At 37.1% G+C, this 17,477-nt stretch overlaps 1 protein-coding gene across 3 annotated transcripts in view; it reads right to left on the bottom strand.

Moving 5' to 3' along the window:
• Positions 1 to 5,547: 5,547 nt before the first annotated feature.
• The window catches only part of PSME4 (proteasome activator subunit 4), a 77,377-nt gene continuing 65,447 nt past the window's right edge, over positions 5,548 to 17,477 (bottom strand). For all 3 annotated transcript variants that reach the window (XM_066995422.1, XM_066995421.1, XM_048078954.2), the window contains 10 exons: positions 17,324 to 17,415; positions 16,807 to 16,938; positions 16,027 to 16,235; positions 15,637 to 15,722; positions 14,564 to 14,692; positions 14,115 to 14,270; positions 10,111 to 10,273; positions 8,908 to 9,041; positions 7,800 to 7,938; positions 5,548 to 7,152 (listed from right to left, as the gene is read on the bottom strand). In XM_066995422.1, coding sequence (XP_066851523.1) covers positions 7,804 to 7,938; positions 8,908 to 9,041; positions 10,111 to 10,273; positions 14,115 to 14,270; positions 14,564 to 14,692; positions 15,637 to 15,722; positions 16,027 to 16,235; positions 16,807 to 16,938; positions 17,324 to 17,415 — 1,236 coding nt within the window. In that variant the 3' untranslated portion in view covers positions 5,548 to 7,152; positions 7,800 to 7,803. The remainder of the gene's footprint in view (positions 7,153 to 7,799; positions 7,939 to 8,907; positions 9,042 to 10,110; positions 10,274 to 14,114; positions 14,271 to 14,563; positions 14,693 to 15,636; positions 15,723 to 16,026; positions 16,236 to 16,806; positions 16,939 to 17,323; positions 17,416 to 17,477) is intronic.

The raw sequence follows: 17,477 nt of genomic DNA, 5'->3' as shown, positions 1-17,477 counted from the left end.
AACATTAAGTGGATCATTTGGAATCACTTACATGGGCTAGGTGATCATGAAAGACTCAGCACACGTTCTCCAAACCCGCAAAGGGCCGTGGTAGGCAGACACAACAGAAGGACTTCAATGTCAGTCATCTCTGCTGTTTTCTCACTGAAAGTCCAGCCAGGTAAAGGCACAAAAGTGCTGTGAAAATACAGCAGAATACTTCTGCATGGGCACTTGTCCTATAGTGTACATTCCCACATAGACTCATATATATCAATCTGGATATCATCTTAATAACCTTCCTCTACCCTCATCGATCCTGCAGAAGGATGGTGGTACTTTGCAGAAGCATCAAGGCAGCGACAAGAGTGTTAGATTGCCATCTGACAGCTTGTCAATGCTACTTGGTAGTTTATTTTTCAACACATTTCTTTCTAAAACTAAGAGCAATTTCTTTCAGTAAACCTATGACTCACAAGAGCAGGCAGGCCAACAAGCCTTGCATGCTAAGCACAACCTCCAGCTGGCAATCCGTCCAGCCTTATTATGTGGTCTGCTGCTGGGAAAAGCTAGCAGCCATCAGAGCAGGCTGCAACCTGGGCACCTCGGTCAGGGGCATTTCACATTGTTTTTGTTCTTAAACTACTTGCACTGAAGATGGACAAAACCCAGAACATCACATCCATGTTTTCCTGGGACTTCAAGCCTCTCAGCTTGCCTATCACTTTTATTTTCACTCTTGCTTGTATTTTTGTTCTCCAGTCATGGCTAATTTGAGTTCTGTGGGTGAATCCTGGCCCTTCTGAGTATGATTTTTTTTCAGTGATGAGCTGCGATCTCCCTGAGTTTTCTTATTTATGAACATCAGAACATGCTTAACTTTGTGATTAAATGAGACTGACAAAACAGCAGTGTAATGCAAGAGTCAATTACTTCAAAATGATTAATGCTGAGGAAACAGAGATGATTGTTCTCTGTAAGCAAAACTAATGTGAACACAATACCCGCATCCTTTCAGAGCAGGCAATGTACTGCACTTAGTTGTAAGCAAGACACTAAGAACTTGGACCTTAGTTTCACATTACACCTAATGCCTGAGTCTACATTAGACTTGACTACTTCTGTGGTGTCACTTATCAAAAAATAGTAATAACACAACCTCTTGCAAAAATGTGAGTCCTTTAAGAAGATGGGAAAGGCTAATGTAATTCCAAATATTACATTATTTGGCCAAATGCTCAAGCTTGGCTGACCACAGTTAGACTTCCTGATTTCCCTCAGTTACTAGATTAGCAGGTAGAAGCGCACATAGAAGGAAAACTGCATATGCCTAATGGGACTTTTTTTTTTTGCAAGCCCATGTGTTTTAAAGGAGTTAGCAAGAGACTGATCTCATGTGTGCTTTTGAAACCACTCTATGAGAGCCTGAGTACTAAATCCACTTTTCAGATCTGTAAGACTTGGACCTTACAAAAAAGGTATTTAGAACTAGCTATGTGCAAAATGCCAGATATCTGCCATTTTCTAATAGTAAATAGTTTAGCTTGTCACTCATCTCATTAACACAGGATTTAGGCACATGAAAAGCAAGGGTTTTTGTTTTATTAGGTATTTTATACCTCTATAGTTATGAACTGTAGTTTGAAATGAAGGAATAGGTGTTAGCAGTTACTATAGCCTGCAAGTCTCCAACATTTCAGTAGAAAAGCACGAGCCTGGATAGAACTTCAGTGATGTGTGTTCAAAAATGCTGCAGATAGCAGCATGCACTCAGCTGAGCGCCCACGAAGACTACGGGAGGCAGTGAGCAGAAGGGAACTCATTGGAACACAGGTCCTGCAGTCTGGGAGCGAGGGGACGAACTGAGGCAGCACACATCTCCATGGGAAAGTGAGACACTGCACGGTCCCTCTTGTTCAGCCCCTTTTTAAAAGAACTGCCAAAGTTTGGGGCGGGGGACAAGAGCAGGGGAAAAAATGAGTGTAGGTTTTGCAAGGCAGCCATCACAGGAGCAACAACTTTTGCAGCACCTCACACAAGGTACTAGGATATTAACTCCTACTTTATAGCACTCTCAAGGCCTTCCTTAAACCAATTTGTAAAAAACCAGCTCTCTAGAACTATGAGGCATCTTAAATATTTGTCAGAGTTCTCAGCACGAGGCGAAATTCTGTTCCCAAGACATTTTATTCGAAGTGTCAAATCTTGTACATATTTACCACAAGAAATTGTAGTTACTTTAATTGTGGAAGCCTGCCCGCCCCCTACCCCAACGAAAGTGGGTCAGTGCCTCATCATTTTAACAAAACAGCTTTAGGGGAAAGATGCTGGAGTAACAAAAGGGCGAATTAACCCAGAAGAATAGAAGTAAAAGCCAGGTAAGGAGAATATACTGGTTTTAAGTTTTTCTCTCGATAGAAACCTTTCTGCATGAACTCATTGAGGCTACTCCGTAAATTTATTGCTAATCTCACTAGACTTATTGTCAGAACAGATTTATTGAGTTTACTGCCTTTTTATTTTATTTATTTTTATTATTTTTTTAAGGTGTATACCAATCAAAAATGATTGCTCCTATTTCCCTGTACACCTCTCACTATTCCCCAAGGACAGCGGGTGCCCTCCTCCCTCTCTAGCAGCAAAGTCTGCCCCGCTAATTTATAGAAAATATCTGCAGTGATGGTGCTAAGAGCCCAAGCAGGAAAAGTAGGCCTAACTTCCACAAGCAAAGGCTGAAGAACACATCCAACCTAGAATTAGAAAAATATCATAACCCGCAAGGCTCTCTCTTTCACTCTTTGAACAGTCTGCCCCTTCAGGATACAAATAATTCCTCTAATCACTGTGCTCTAATCCATCAGAAATCACTGATAATTTTGCTAGCAACTTTTGTAGGCAACTGTCTGAGCTTTCATCTGTGCTGGGAGAACCCCTGATTCAAGAATGCTTTGACTAAGAGTTATTGTCCTTCCCAGGGAGAGAACAGTAACCTTTTTTTTAACCTCAGCTCACGGAATTCTAAATATCTTTTAATAGCTCTGGGAGGCACTTGTTGACCAAGAGAGAAGAAAAAAACCCTCAGAGCAAACCAGGTGTAATTTGCTCATAATTTGTGTGCATTGCCTTAAACATCTTAGCAATATTCTGCATCTCCCACACAGTTTTGAGTTTTCTTCTGTAATAGAACTGCCAGTTCCTTGCAGTAGGCTGAAATTACCTCTGCCCTAGCACCTCAAAAGTACCTTGCTGGATTAAAGACCATGAAACCTCTTCCCCAGAGCATGGTTACCTCTAGCCTGCAGAAAACCTCAAAGTCTAAGTTAGGTTTAGGTTAACTTATCCCCCCCTCACTGGAAAAACATGTCCCCCACCCCAAACCTGTGTAGCAATGTGACTGTACAGCAAGTATTTTGTGATGGGGAATCCACAAATGCTGCATTCCCACTACTGCACAATGCCAGTGAGAATGTAAAACAAATTAGTTGATAATTCACAGCAGGGCTAAAGTTAAAATCCTGCAAGGACAATGGTTAACAAAACATTCTATGGATCAATACTTCCCCCTCTCCCCCCTTCACCTTACCAGGTTGTCTCTTCTACAGCACAGTAGAAAAGGAAAGCAGAGTCTCTGCTGCAGGATTCCAGGAATTCTGAAGCTATGGAAGAAACTGTGAGACTGAGTGGAGAATATGGGATGCTGGGGACGCCTAACTGAAAAATCGATAGGAGAGACATCATACATGTGTACCAAGGACAGAACTCCCAGTAGTAGGCTGGTTTAAGAAGTAAAAAAGATGAGAGGGCATAAACGTGGACATGAAAAGAACATGAGTCATAACGTTCCATATCAGATACATGGATGTTCATCCCTTTTCCTCCTTCATTTTCTTAAAATCCATACACAGATTATCTTGTTAGTAACATAACCCACCAATGCTGAGTCTGTAGTGCCACCCAAAACCAGTTCAAGTCTTATCAAAAGCATTATGCCTCTGCCGTGATTTCAGCAGGTTTTCAAATGCAGATGTACCCACTTGATTATGTAAACATAGGCGATTATTCCATTCTTAATAATTTAGCAAGGTAGCTAACTAAGTCACTGTAACTCAAACAAAAAAAAAGGCACGGTGGTCACTGAGATTGCTTTTGCAGACTGACAAACGGTCAACTAAGGCTATCAAGGACATACCGGACAGTCTCCAACACCTTTTTTCATCTCCCTTACTGTTCAAGGGGAATAAAGCTATCTTCTCACTCTTGAAATGTCTCCCTCTGCAAACTGAGTCATTGCATTTTCATCTCTAAGGCTTTAGGCAAGGCCAAGCTGTTTCTTCCCTACTTTGAGAGCTGCAAGGAGACAGAGGAAAGCATCAGAAGACAGTCCATCTTAGGAGAAAAGTCCCAGAAATGTCCATGCCAGAATAGAGACTGGGGACTGAATGTTACTTAACAGTTCATCAGAACCAGTCATTAAGTGCTCAACAACCATTCAATCTAACAATAAAAAAAAAAAAGGCTAAGTAAGCTTTGTGAACAATCTTGTTTCTTGAGGAAAGGCCATAAGGTTGCCTTTGAGAGCAGTGATTTATAATGGAAAGTCAGTAATGGGAAGCAAGATGAAGTCCTGAGTGTTCTTCTACCCCACTCTCCTCTTTCATCATGTGATCGAGCAAAGTAATGGTAAGCCCAGAACTGATTGTGTGCACAGATTGCTTGGGGAAAGGTAGGGAACCAAAGCAGCAGAGAAGTTACGGTATGTGACAAATAACTCAAAGTTATTCCTACATCCTCAGAACAGAGGCTTTAATTTAATCTTTTGCCCACAAAGAGTCAGTCCAAGTTTGTTCATACTACCACATTTTACCCTACAGAACTGTACTTTGAACAGGCACTCTATTTTCTGGGGGATCTGTTTGGATCAGATCCCATCAGTAATTTATTACCAATTTATAGACAGTTACTGTGAAATAATACCACCTACTTATTTGCAACCATAGCTCTGACTAGAGAATGATTCCCTACTCAAGGCTGGATCCTCACCATCACAACTAATTTCAGCTGCAGTGACTACAGACACACAAGAAAATAAAATCCCAACTATGGCAAAAAGCAGCAGAGCTGGATCCTATTATTGGCCATTCCTGGTGATGACAAAACAACTCAGATAATGTCTGCTATGATAGCAGTTAATCAGCCAACAGGTACTTTGAAGATCATAATTTGCTGCAAATACTTTCCAATACTTTCATTTAAGCAAAAAAATCTTCTACTTCAAGCTAGCTTTTTAGGCATAACATTTTTTCCAATTTTAAGCATACTTCTTAAAAATTTTTTTTGCAAGTCTCACCAGGTGCAAGATATTTTCATGTAAAAATATAAAAGCTAGTGTCCCCACTCATTAGGACTACATCTTTAATTATCCTTAATGCTGCCTTAACTCAGTGCCAAGTTCCATGATAAACACACACCTCATACAAAAAGCTAAAAAGCACAGTAAACAACCTTAATTTCAGTCTCAAGATAAGAAATTTCCACTTCAGAAATGCAAAAAAAAAAAAAAAGCAGGTCTTACAAACAATCCATTTATTGGGTCTTAAACTACATACACAATTGAAATAATAATTTTGGCACTACGCTATACAGTGGTTACATCTGTGTGCTGACACTCATTAAATACTGCACCAGGAACACTGCTGTGCTTTGAAGTTTGGAATGAGTCACACACTCAGCAGGTAGATCACTCAAAATGTGTCAGTGCTCCTGTAAGTCTGCATGAAAATTGAAACACACCAGCTTACGCATTATTTCCATGTACCTCACATTCTATGAATTTATCACATCAGAATATGTGATGTCAGCATTTAGAGATGGCCACAAATGTTTGTTAAAATCTGAATGAGACATAGTAATAAATGAGATACAAGAAAACCAAACCAAAACCTCTGCCTTTTAGACATGAAGAGATACTCTGTTAAAGAAAATAATTTAAAAAACTAATAATGGCATTTGATTTGATACAAAAGCCAGAACTACTGCTGTATTAACATCTAAGTATGAATCTTTACAAATTAATCTCACAATGGTATTATGTAAAAGGTTGCAAACTGTACAATGTTTTGCCAATGCAATGCCTCTACAATTTATACAGTCTTTTACAACTATGTAACACATATTAAACATGTTGTTAAATAGCCAATAGATACCAGTCTCTGAATAAAGCTGCAGGCAAAAAAAAACATACAGAGCTTCCACAATCTTTGAGCGAGGTATGCTTGCTCAAATAATGACAATCTTTATGAGCACACGCAGTTAAAAATAGTCAGCCATTCAGCGCCTTTTCACACTACACATACATTTCATTCTGTAAATTCAACCTTCACTTCATAGTCCATGATTTCTTACCTGTGGGCTCTAATTATGTAGAAATACCCATAGTCTTTCACCCTTAAAAATATGCAGATAATCATAGATTTTTATTCCACACGTGGTCAAGCTATCTAGACCTGGCCATGCAGTAAGAGCTTTCACTCCCCACATTTTGTCCTGCCATCATCTATACTGCACAGACAAGATCAGCTATTTACATTTCAACAAGATACAAAAAGGCAATCCTGCCCTGAGGTGGACTGAATGATATAGAGCCCTTCATTTGACGGGCACTGAAATCCAAGTAGTGAAAAATAAACTCTGAGAAAGATTAAGTTCCTGGTCTTTTATGTTGACTAGATAACAAGATGCATCAACAGAACTGGAGATCTTCACTGAGTATATTCTGATTTGCAGCACTCTCTGCTTCTGCATAGCTTGGATGTCTGAAACAGCTGGGAAGAAGGGTCAGAAAAAGAGGGTAAGAAATGTGCAGTGTAAGTCACTGTGTGCAATAAAGCAGGAACAAGACTGATGTGTAATGTGGGCCAATGAAAAGGGTCTTTCAATAAACTCATGATCAGGCTCCATGAACACAGTTACAGGGAGACTACAGGACTCCCACAGCTGCTCCCCAGGGAGGTGAAATTCTTTTTGAATAGTACCAGGCCTTTATGTATGTATTTAAAAGTGGTTTTGATTAGGCATCAGGATTTCCCACACAAAGTTTTCTACATGATAAATTTCTTTCTGAGTTTCCTTTATTTTGCAGAAAGGCTCCCACATCCTCATTTTTCCAGGAGAAGCCTGAAATAAAAATAATTCAAAACACAATTACTGCTTCATGCTATTACCACAGAACAAAATGAAAACAAATTAAAATTTATCTTCAAATACCGTCACAAAACATAACGGAAGACATCAGAATCTTGCAGCTTAACTAAGAGAAACTCTGGGATTGAATTTGCTCTTTCTGGACATGTCTGTGTGAAGAGACCTATTAGGAAAGCCATACTGCAGAAGAGGGAACAGTTTGTCCATGGTTATTTCCCATCATAACACCTAGAAGATATACTGTACCAGGTAGCAGGCTGAAGTCCTCAGAGATATCACAAGTACAAAGCATCAGGCACTTGGCCTCTAGTGAAACTGACATGCATTTGAAAGGCAGCCAACTGGCACAAAATGGTGAGAGGAACACCCATATTCAAGAAGAGTGTCCTATCAAAATTCTAATGTAATATAGGGACACATGAAAAAAAATGGGCAACAATAGTTACCCCAAATAAATCTGATCCTGAACAGAACACTGGGGATGCAAGGAGCTTGTATTTGGTGACGGCATTCTCCCTGTGGTTGAAAGATTCCTTCCTACACTATGTTAGATTGGAGAGCTAGAGTAGATTTCATAAGACTGCTGTTTCTGTTAATTTATGCCAAAAAAAAAATCTTACCTATCTATGCATAATAGCACGGTGAAACCAAGAGGTCGGTAAGCACTAGTAGCTGGTCATCTGTGAACTGCTGTTTATGCTCCTGCCAGTTGTCATGATGGGTCCTCCGGAAATTTGACAGTGTTTTTTTCACAGTCATCTGCACAGGAGACAATCAGTATTGATCTGTATCAATTGTAGATTTAAGCTCCATGGCAAAACAAATGTTAAACAAAAATAATACTGAGAGAAGTGTTTGAGCAACTACAGAAGCTAGACTGGCTCTGAAGAATTTAGTATTTTAATTTTTTCAGTTCTGGTTATAGTCTTTTGACTAGCATCACAATTCCAACATTCTTACAAAATGAATTCTTTGACCAACAATTTCAAATTTGAAAAAAAATTAATAGCTTCTTGTGAAGTATATGTGAAATTGTTTTCCCCTTTTCCTCAAGTTTTTCAAAGGAATGGTTCAGGTCTCAAAACATGAGAAACAGTGGATGAGTCTAAAACAGAAGGCACGCAGAAAAATCAAATCAGAGAACAACAATCTTCTGTTACTAAAATAATTAAGTCCACTCAGTTCAGTTTCTTGATTCAGGAAAACACACCATAGCAAAGTCTGTTAAATCTAAGGAATCCTTCAGCAAGTAAATTCATGTTTAACACAGAAAAGGTCAAGAAAACAAAATACACAAAGCAAAAATATAGTTAAAGTAACTGCTTCACTAAAAACTCATTTCTAGAGTTGCTTATGAAACCTTGTTTTAAAAATTTTAGTGTTTTGTTGTTGTTGTTCAGTTTGATATTTTCTAGGCACCCCCCCCCCCCCAATTCTATCTTTGTAGGTATATATAGAAGTAACAATTTTAAGATAAAAAAAGACAAGCAAAACTATTTCCTCACTGTAGGTATAGCTCTTGCAGCTTTTTAAGCTTTAAGTTTGAAAGCAAGAACAGGAATCCCACAGAAATACTTGAAAGTCTGTCTGTGAATTAAACTATATACTTAATACAAAGCAGCAGAAAGTAAGTTTCTTAATGGCATTTTTAAATTTATATATAGGAAAGCAGATGAATAAGCATATTTTAGACATGGTATACTAAAGAGTAAAATGAAGTGTTTTTACCTCAATAGGTTGAGGATCGTTAAGATGGGCGCTGAGATCCATTAAGAGCTGTGGCATCCAGGTGGGTACATCATACGGACTTGACAAAATACACGCACTAAGTCCTAGCACACCGGCATGGCGTTTAACCAAGTCTACAATTACAGAATATTACATTTGGTAAGGTGCAACTATTTTATCTAAACCATCACTTCATGAGACAGTCAAACTTAAAGTTTTTTTTCTTTAAAAAAGAGAAACAAAAAGCAACAACAACCCTGGAACATTACAAAGATCTCTGCAGGAAACCAGATGGTTTTACAGACTGTATAGTCTAATTCACAGAAGTCTGTGGATCTCCACCTTGCTTCTGCTTTCTTACATCTTTAATTTTTAGTGGAAGAATGTGTAAAAAAAATTATCTGTAACTTCTGTATACTTTATAAACATTTCAAGAGAGCTTCTTTGATAAAAGAACCTAAGTATCTATACAGTAAGTTACTCATGAGCTATATCTCCATTGTTCCCAAGTTAAGAACGTTCTCTCAAATATCAGAGCTACTTGATGACATGGAAACTCAGTCTTTCTGGGTCAAAGGAACGTGACCCAGACACACTAATTGTAAGGTCAGGAAGCCAGGCCTCTAACAAAGGTTAACTAAGTTTTGTTAAAAACACACTGCTAACAAACAGAAGATAAGGTAGGTGAGCAGTGAAAACATGTTATGGCAGCTAAGAAATTATATTTACTGAGGAAATAAATATCCCCCGTCATCTTAACTATGTCAAGTGTGTACAGGGGAAATCAAATAATCTCTTAAGTTTTAATTCTGGGAGAAGTAGTAAATTAATTTAACCTAAGAATACATTGTGTATTTTTTTTGTAGTATTCTTATTCATCATTTATGCTGTATAGCAAACTCTCAAAGCACTTCTCAAAGATTAGGACTGCACTGTATTCACAGAAACAGAGAATAAGGTACATAAGAACATGTGGTTACCCATTACAGGTTACGAATGCTTAGAAAGAAAAAAATTTGCATGGGCAACCAGCCTTGTGTTTCTCCGAGTTTGTGTTTATTTTTAAATATTGCTTAATCACAGGATAAACCCAATTCTATCTGGAGTGCTTGCAGAATAACCATTTAAGAGTAGCAAAAACTTTTTATTTCTTCCAAACCTGCTCTCAAAATATATGGTTTTAGTCTGAAACAATCTTCTTACCACCAGAAGGAATTGTATCCACAGCTGAACCCAGGTCTCGCTTTCGTTTTTTTGGCAACCTCATCTTGCACAGCTGTTCAAAGTGGGTCTGCATGGGACCATCCATAGTGAGGAAGTTGCACTGTAGAAGACCACTTAGAGTGGTAGCAGCCATTTCTCTCACCTATAACCAGAGACAGCACATACCACGGTTACTAAGCAAACACGAACAGCAAGAAACAAGTTTTTATTATGTTTTTAGGCACATCTGATTTGGCCAAGTTACCAAACTCTGACCAAGAAACGTTTTAAAAATACTATCCTGTTATCTCAGATAATAAACTACTAGCTTACCATATGGCTCGTAACAAAATTAATAAAAAAGTGTTCTACTGCAATACAGAACTACCTTTACATAATTTGTTAGAAAGTGACGTACTACTTAAGCAAATGCTGTAATTTAACTCAATTGTCAAGAAATACCTATCATAGACTAGATTAACTTTACATAGTTAGAAAATACCTTTAAAACACGATACCCATCCCAAATTCTCTATCTGCTTTACAAAATTTTTAAGTCTCTGTATTAATGCTAGCTCTTTTTCAAGAAAAAAAAAGTATACTTTATTCAAAAGCATTCTTCCCTCCCATGACCTACATGTATGTGAAGACATTAGAATTGACAAAAGCAGAAGAGCCTTTCCAAAAGCCTATGTTCACAAAATGTCATCCAAGCTGATTCTGTTCTACCCGTAACACAAGAATTTTTTGAGAAGTAACATGAGGTTAATAAATGACAATTAACTTCAGTGCTTCACGATCAACAATTCAGTTCCTTAATATTCCAGCATTATTTACTTGGTTGACCTGAGTAACAGTATTTTTGTGTGTGAATTTTTGTTTGTTTTTTAAACTACTGGAATAAAAATGGAATCACAGGAAAAAATATTCCTTTTTAACATGGAAACCCAAACAAACGAGACTAAACTCAATTTTCATCTAATTGCCAATTCATTCAAAATAGATTTGCTTTCCCATTCCTTATAAAATAGCTACTATGCACTGCTAGTGGATTACAAGTACAGACAACTAAAACCCAATCACTTGCTAGCAAGTATAACCCCATCAGTCTTACTAATTCACCTCATCTATTCAAAACCCCCACAGAGCATAAAGTTATAGAAGTGTAAGACCATATTTAGTTTGGATTTCCTTAGGAACTCTCTTCCAAATTAAAATAAATTGCAGGCTGACAAGAACATTTACTATCTCGAAATCCAAATCAGCTTGAAACACTGACAGCAGTTGACAGATTTACTGGTAAGTACATACTGTTACCACCAACTGTAAACAGAACATTTGTCTATGTGGAGTACAAACACCCACCAACACTCTGAATCCAATGTAGCAGATTATAATAAATTATATCCTTGAACATAGTGTTCTGGACTTCCACAAAGCAGTGAGTTTAGCTGCTAGTGCTACAATAATTAAACATAGTAAGTTAACAATAAGCTCTTGAGACTTCACTTCATTTCACTTAAATTTCTACAACATATTATTCAAACGTAATCTACTTTGTTAACAGCATAAAGAAATATGAAGAGAAAATGTGCCAGAATTGCTTATCAGCAATTTGTGAGTCTCTGAAGAGCCAAGCTATTAAATGAAACATGATGTGCTAATGCAAAATGCAGAATAGGAAGAAGCTTGGCTGTAAAGTGAGCAAGCTCCCCAGTGAATTGTACTTGTTTACATCATTATTTGCTGTATTAGAACTGTTTTCATTTATAAATTAATAAGCTAAATAAAAGGAATGCTTTGCTGCAAGAATACCTAGAAGCAAAGCCTTTAAAATGACATTAAGAAGCTAATCAATCACCACATCTGACACTAAATAATTTACAGATCATCATACTCACATGATTTATAGAATGCAAAAACCTAAAAGGAGCAGCAGAAGAACACACTTCCAACCAAGCATCCAAGCATGTTTTTTTTGGTTTTTTTTTTTTTTTTTTTTTTTTTGGTAGGTGCTATTCAGAACTGACTGACCAAGGTCTACAAAACTATCACAGTATCAAAGCAAAAAGTAACAAGGCAAACACCATTCAACAGCACAAGCAAAACTTACGTGTAGTATTTGCAAGGAACAATTTACACAAAAAAGAAAATACTCCAGTTACTGTAATATTGCAGTGTAATATGGAAAATTCTTCAAGACACGTAGGTACTATGTATATAGTATATTGATCTAGGAAGCTATCTGGGTAGGTGTTTCATATGGTTTCATATTTTTATAAATTGAATTCTGGCTGATAAAATTGTAAAAAAATGTATGCTTTCAGATTAACTTGGTTATCACTTGAAACTTATAACCTGAGATTGAACACAGTCACTTTCACTTCTCTACTTCTGAGTACATAGAACAATTTACTGCAAAACATGCTTCCCAACAGCAAATCATTCCTGCTGCTCCCTCCATCTGCACTGACTGCATGAAAATTAGACATGACATTCAGCACTGGTTATACTGCTGTACACAGAGACAATTTTCTGGACTGCCTTCTCTTTCCCTTTACTAGCAGCAGGGTCACATTAGTGCCTACAGCCATAGCAGTCCAGCCAAGTCCATTGACCTTCCAAAGTAGAATTTCCTATAATTCCATTTAAGTATAGCACCCTTTAATCCTCGACACATATGCTTAAAGCTGGATGCATGGAATTTGTACTTGATAGAAGCCAGACTGTCCTATCACCCATGTTCACTATGCATTGCTGTCACACTGCTATTTCACGTTCACCGTAGCCATCTGAGATTGTCATTTGTGAAAGTCTTTGCAATCATTTTACAAAACAGCAACAAGGAAAAAACAAACGAAAAATACTAGCAATATTAAAAGTGTAAACTGTATATTAAAACAAAAAACAAGGTGGACAGGATGATTAGGTCAGGCACCTTTTATCAAAATAAGCAAAAAAAAGTCTTGAAAACCGAGAGCAAAAAATCTCAGTTCCACAGGGTAAAGATACCAAACACTACTTAAAGCAGGGAGTCCTACTGAAATGGTACTCATCTTAAAAATCCAGCATTTAACAATAAATAAATAAATAAATAATACTCTGCAACATACTGCACCTTGCCAATTATTTTCAAGAACAGGCCAGATTTTTTTTTCAGAGAAATGTGAAAGCTTCCATGGTAACATCATGATCCTAAGTGGTTATGAACACAGGTAAGTTTTTGATTTGCATCTCTGCAGTACAGAGGAATACTTTTCTACATTAAAAATAATTAAATAGAGTATATTAAAGTGAGTAAAAGGTATTTTTCTAAATTATATGAGATCATGAGGTAAGTGTTCTGACCGGTATGTGCAACAACTTAGCTAGGACTGCCAGCTTTTGCTTTCCAGATCATTAAAACAAATAGTGACACGAATCACGAGAGGTCATATGAAGACTAGTACTGGCATGGTTGGTAAGCAGTCTAAGTGCTGTTCTCTAAGTATTTACATGTACTTATAAAGATTGTAATGTCAAACCTTTTCAGCCATAAGTTTTAACTCATATATTCAAATTATTTTCAATTCCCTGTTCACAAAAGTAAGCTTCACATCTCAGGTAGAACTGCTGCTTTAAATGTAGCTTCAGGAAGAACTAAAGCAGGACTTTTATTTTGGCAGAGGTGTATCACACTCCACAATTTTTGCCTTCTTCTAGAAAGAAAAAAAGCACTGAAACATCCCAAAGAAGGATTTCATTGATATTTGCTAACAGTGCAAATACAAATAACCACCACCAATAAATAAATACCATACCAAAAAAAAACCAAAAAGCATTGCAAACGGTGCAGGGGAAATGGAGCAGACGGTAGGTTAATGCTGAAGATTCTTCGCTGAGCTTGAATATGATCAAACATACATAAACTCATGTCACTAAATACAAGCCTTCGCTTCTGTGTATTTGTACAGAATTTGTATTTGTGAAAGACATTACTTGTATTCGTAAAAGATATTACTTACTTCAAGCTGTTCATCTTCCAGGAGTTTTATAACCAGCCATCTAATGTCATTCACTGCTTCTTCGTTGTTGAGAAAGATAAAGAGATTGTAGAACACCATGGTCTGGAGGTAGGTTAATATGGTATACCTAGCATGCCAAGAATTGCTTCTTGCCGTCTACAAGTAAAAAATATATAATAAATATTAAAAGAAACAAGAATGTGAAGAAGACCAAGTAGGAGACAAAGCTAACAATATTTTTAAAAAAGCTTTTGGGAAGAGTTGAAATTAAGGTAACCTTCCTCTTTCAGATATTTTTTGTTTCATGCACTCTTAATTTCCAAAGCATACATTTTTTATTTAAACATTCATTTATAATAATAATGGTTAGATCAAACAAACAAAATAACAAAGCTACTGCACAACGCATCAGAAAGCCTGAAGCTTTGAGCTGTTTTGACCAGACTTACTTGTTTTAGCACCTGAAGTACCAAAGGCACTTGCTGAGGATACAGCAAACCCTGAGACATTAATGATAAACACATCTTTGCATCTCTTTTGAGCTCATCATAGCTATTGTCATTTTCTACTGGTGCAATCTGTAGAACAAGATCAAAGATGTGGAAGAAAAAAAGAAAAAGCTAATGTCAGTAATAAAGCATTGCTAACAACCGAATCCTGGAAAAAGTTTAGTCTCTTGGAAGGACAATGATAGGAAATTTTCCTAGGTTATCTAGGAAAAAAATGAATCAATATAATGTTAAAATATTCTCAGCAGTAACCTCTTGAAAATAAGTGAACAGAATTGAGATCCCTGTTCACTTCAGAAAGAGTCTACCTGATAGAGTTAAGCATTTCTGTACTGCACCATGTATTATCCAAATTGTCTGGCTAGCATGAAGCTCTTCAGGACTAAATGGGTGCCATTATGCATTTTGTTCCCCAGAGCAATTCTTCTGGTGTGAGATCCAATTCATTTAGTATTTCAGACGTAGGTCCAAAATTGAAATCTTTATTAGTATTTCAAGTTCCTTTTTGTGCAAGTAAACTTCAGTTTGTGGTAACATGTTATTGTTGGATAATTGACTGATGTTTATACAAAGCAAAGACATGCAAATATGCATTATTTCAGATATACAGCACTGAATGACCCAACTTCACGAAAGAATACAAAGGATTAGAGGTGCCACCACCTAGAAAGAATTGCTCAATCATGGAACAAAAGGAAAAAAATACTAAAGAAGTATTAGAACAGAAACATTCATTCATTCATTAATTCAACATGTTCCATTCCCACCCCTCCACCCCAGATTACAAACATACAGGACCATTCATCTACAACTCGTTATTTTCAGGAAACCATTTAGCAGGTTAAATTACCAGCTGTAAGTGTACATTAGCATAAAAAAATAGTTGGGGCCTCATCGATATGCATGTTTTCCATTGCTGATATTGTTTTTCTTTTTGACCAAGTGCCTTATAACTTCATATGTAACATCACGTTTTCAAACATGACTAATATAGCAGCAATTAAAGTGGATACCTTGAAAAACAAGGGTAAAAGCTGGAGTTGCTCCGTGACAGCTGTAGAGAAGGACCGTCCTGCACTTGCCATCAACCATTTCAGAACTATTTTAACAAAGAGAGCTGATCACTGAATAAGAAGGTAAAAAATAATAACAATCCCCCAACAAATTATACATCTAATTCATTGCTAGAGTAGCCTAGGAGTGGCTACATTAGTGGACCCGCGCTAGCAGTTACATTGGACCTTCTAAAGTTGACATTATAAACCTCAAACCTGAAACAGCTATCTCCTTGTTGCAGCACAGATCTGTGAAGCGAAATTCTGTATTGAAACTATATGATTTGCAGTCCTTAATCATCGTATCCTAACATACTTAATGAGGTTTATAAATGGGGGGTAACTCACTCGTTTTCAAGAGTTTAATGCCCTGAGTTCTCTCATCTTGTTCTCCAACTCCATTCTCTTCCATAACATGATTTTGAATTTCTTCATCTGCTTCCATGAGGGGTTTAAGATTTTCAAGTATTCGGGTGGTAAATTCATGGACACGAGGAGACTTAGTTGCAGCAGTATTTGGCAAGGAAACATCTATCATGAAAATGTAGGTCAACACACTAAAATAAAGCAAAGAAACAACATGCTTAGCACAACTATGGTTCAGAGAAATCAATTTGTTGATCTTGTAAGTACTAGATATCAAAAATCAAATTCCTCTTATCTTCACTCAAAGTTATGTAAAAAAAGCATATACTCCACACATTCTCTTTGTAGATATGTGAGTCAAGCATGGCTAAATAGTCACTGAACCACAACTGTCCCTCCCCCAAACAGATGTGCAAACAGCTCTTAAGTCATTAAAATGCTCTTTAACGAATTCCCTGTATAGTTATGGCTAATTAATTAGTTAGCTAATTAATTAGGCCCTGAGCAAAGTAAATTTGTTTCTAAGAGCTTTAGAGATCTCATACATAAAAATAATAAACCATATACATGAAGTAAAAATGGAGAAGCCATCTTAAGTTTCTGAAGCAAGTCTGTTAACAGTAACTTAGGTGATTTTTATATAGCAGAATTCACACACAGAGATAAGTCACCGCTTCACTGTAGCTATTAAGTTACTCAGTTACCCAAATACTATGAACAGAAGAAATAAATAAAGCAAGAACTGCAGAAGAGAACACTGACCTTCCTATTCTCTCTCGGACATTTTTGTAAACCTGTGTGAGTTTAGGTTCCAAGTACTTCAGCAGTCTGTGCAACAGCTCTGGTACTCTCCATTCTTGCTGTGCAAGGCCACCTTGCAGTACATAAAGCCGGCTAGAAATAGGAACAATACATCTGTAATCATACCAAGTTGTTCCTCCCTTCTCTCGTTGTCCCCCCGCCCCAGCCTTGTTTTAAATTTTGAATGCATCAATGCATAAAAGCATCTTTGAATGAGCTTCATGCAAAGACCAGTAAACACTGCAGAATTAAAGAACAGTACTGCTGCTATGCTAGTTCCAAACCTTCAGCATTCTATTAACTAGATTTAAGGGCACAAAAAAAAATTAATGAAGGAACTGCCATTGGATAGGCAAACTGACTGAAAAGGAGTATTTTTGCTTCCTGCCTCTACAAACCATCTGGCACAATATAGTCTCAGTGTATTTTATCCATGCTCTTCTTTCCTTCAGCCACAACAGAAGAGTTAAAATTTTACCATGCATCTACAAATGATCCTCCTTCACCACTCAATGGAGATTCCAACAGCAATTCAAATAACCAGTGCAGTTTCCTAGGATCTCTGCTCTCCTAAAAAATAAACAGGTTTCAGAGATATAAAACAAACCAGGGATTTGTATAATGTATAAACA

Source organism: Anser cygnoides, chromosome 3 (genome assembly GCF_040182565.1).
Source record: "Anser cygnoides isolate HZ-2024a breed goose chromosome 3, Taihu_goose_T2T_genome, whole genome shotgun sequence".
Taxonomy (NCBI): domain Eukaryota; kingdom Metazoa; phylum Chordata; class Aves; order Anseriformes; family Anatidae; genus Anser; species Anser cygnoides.
This window is presented reverse-complemented; position numbering and strand designations above follow the sequence as displayed.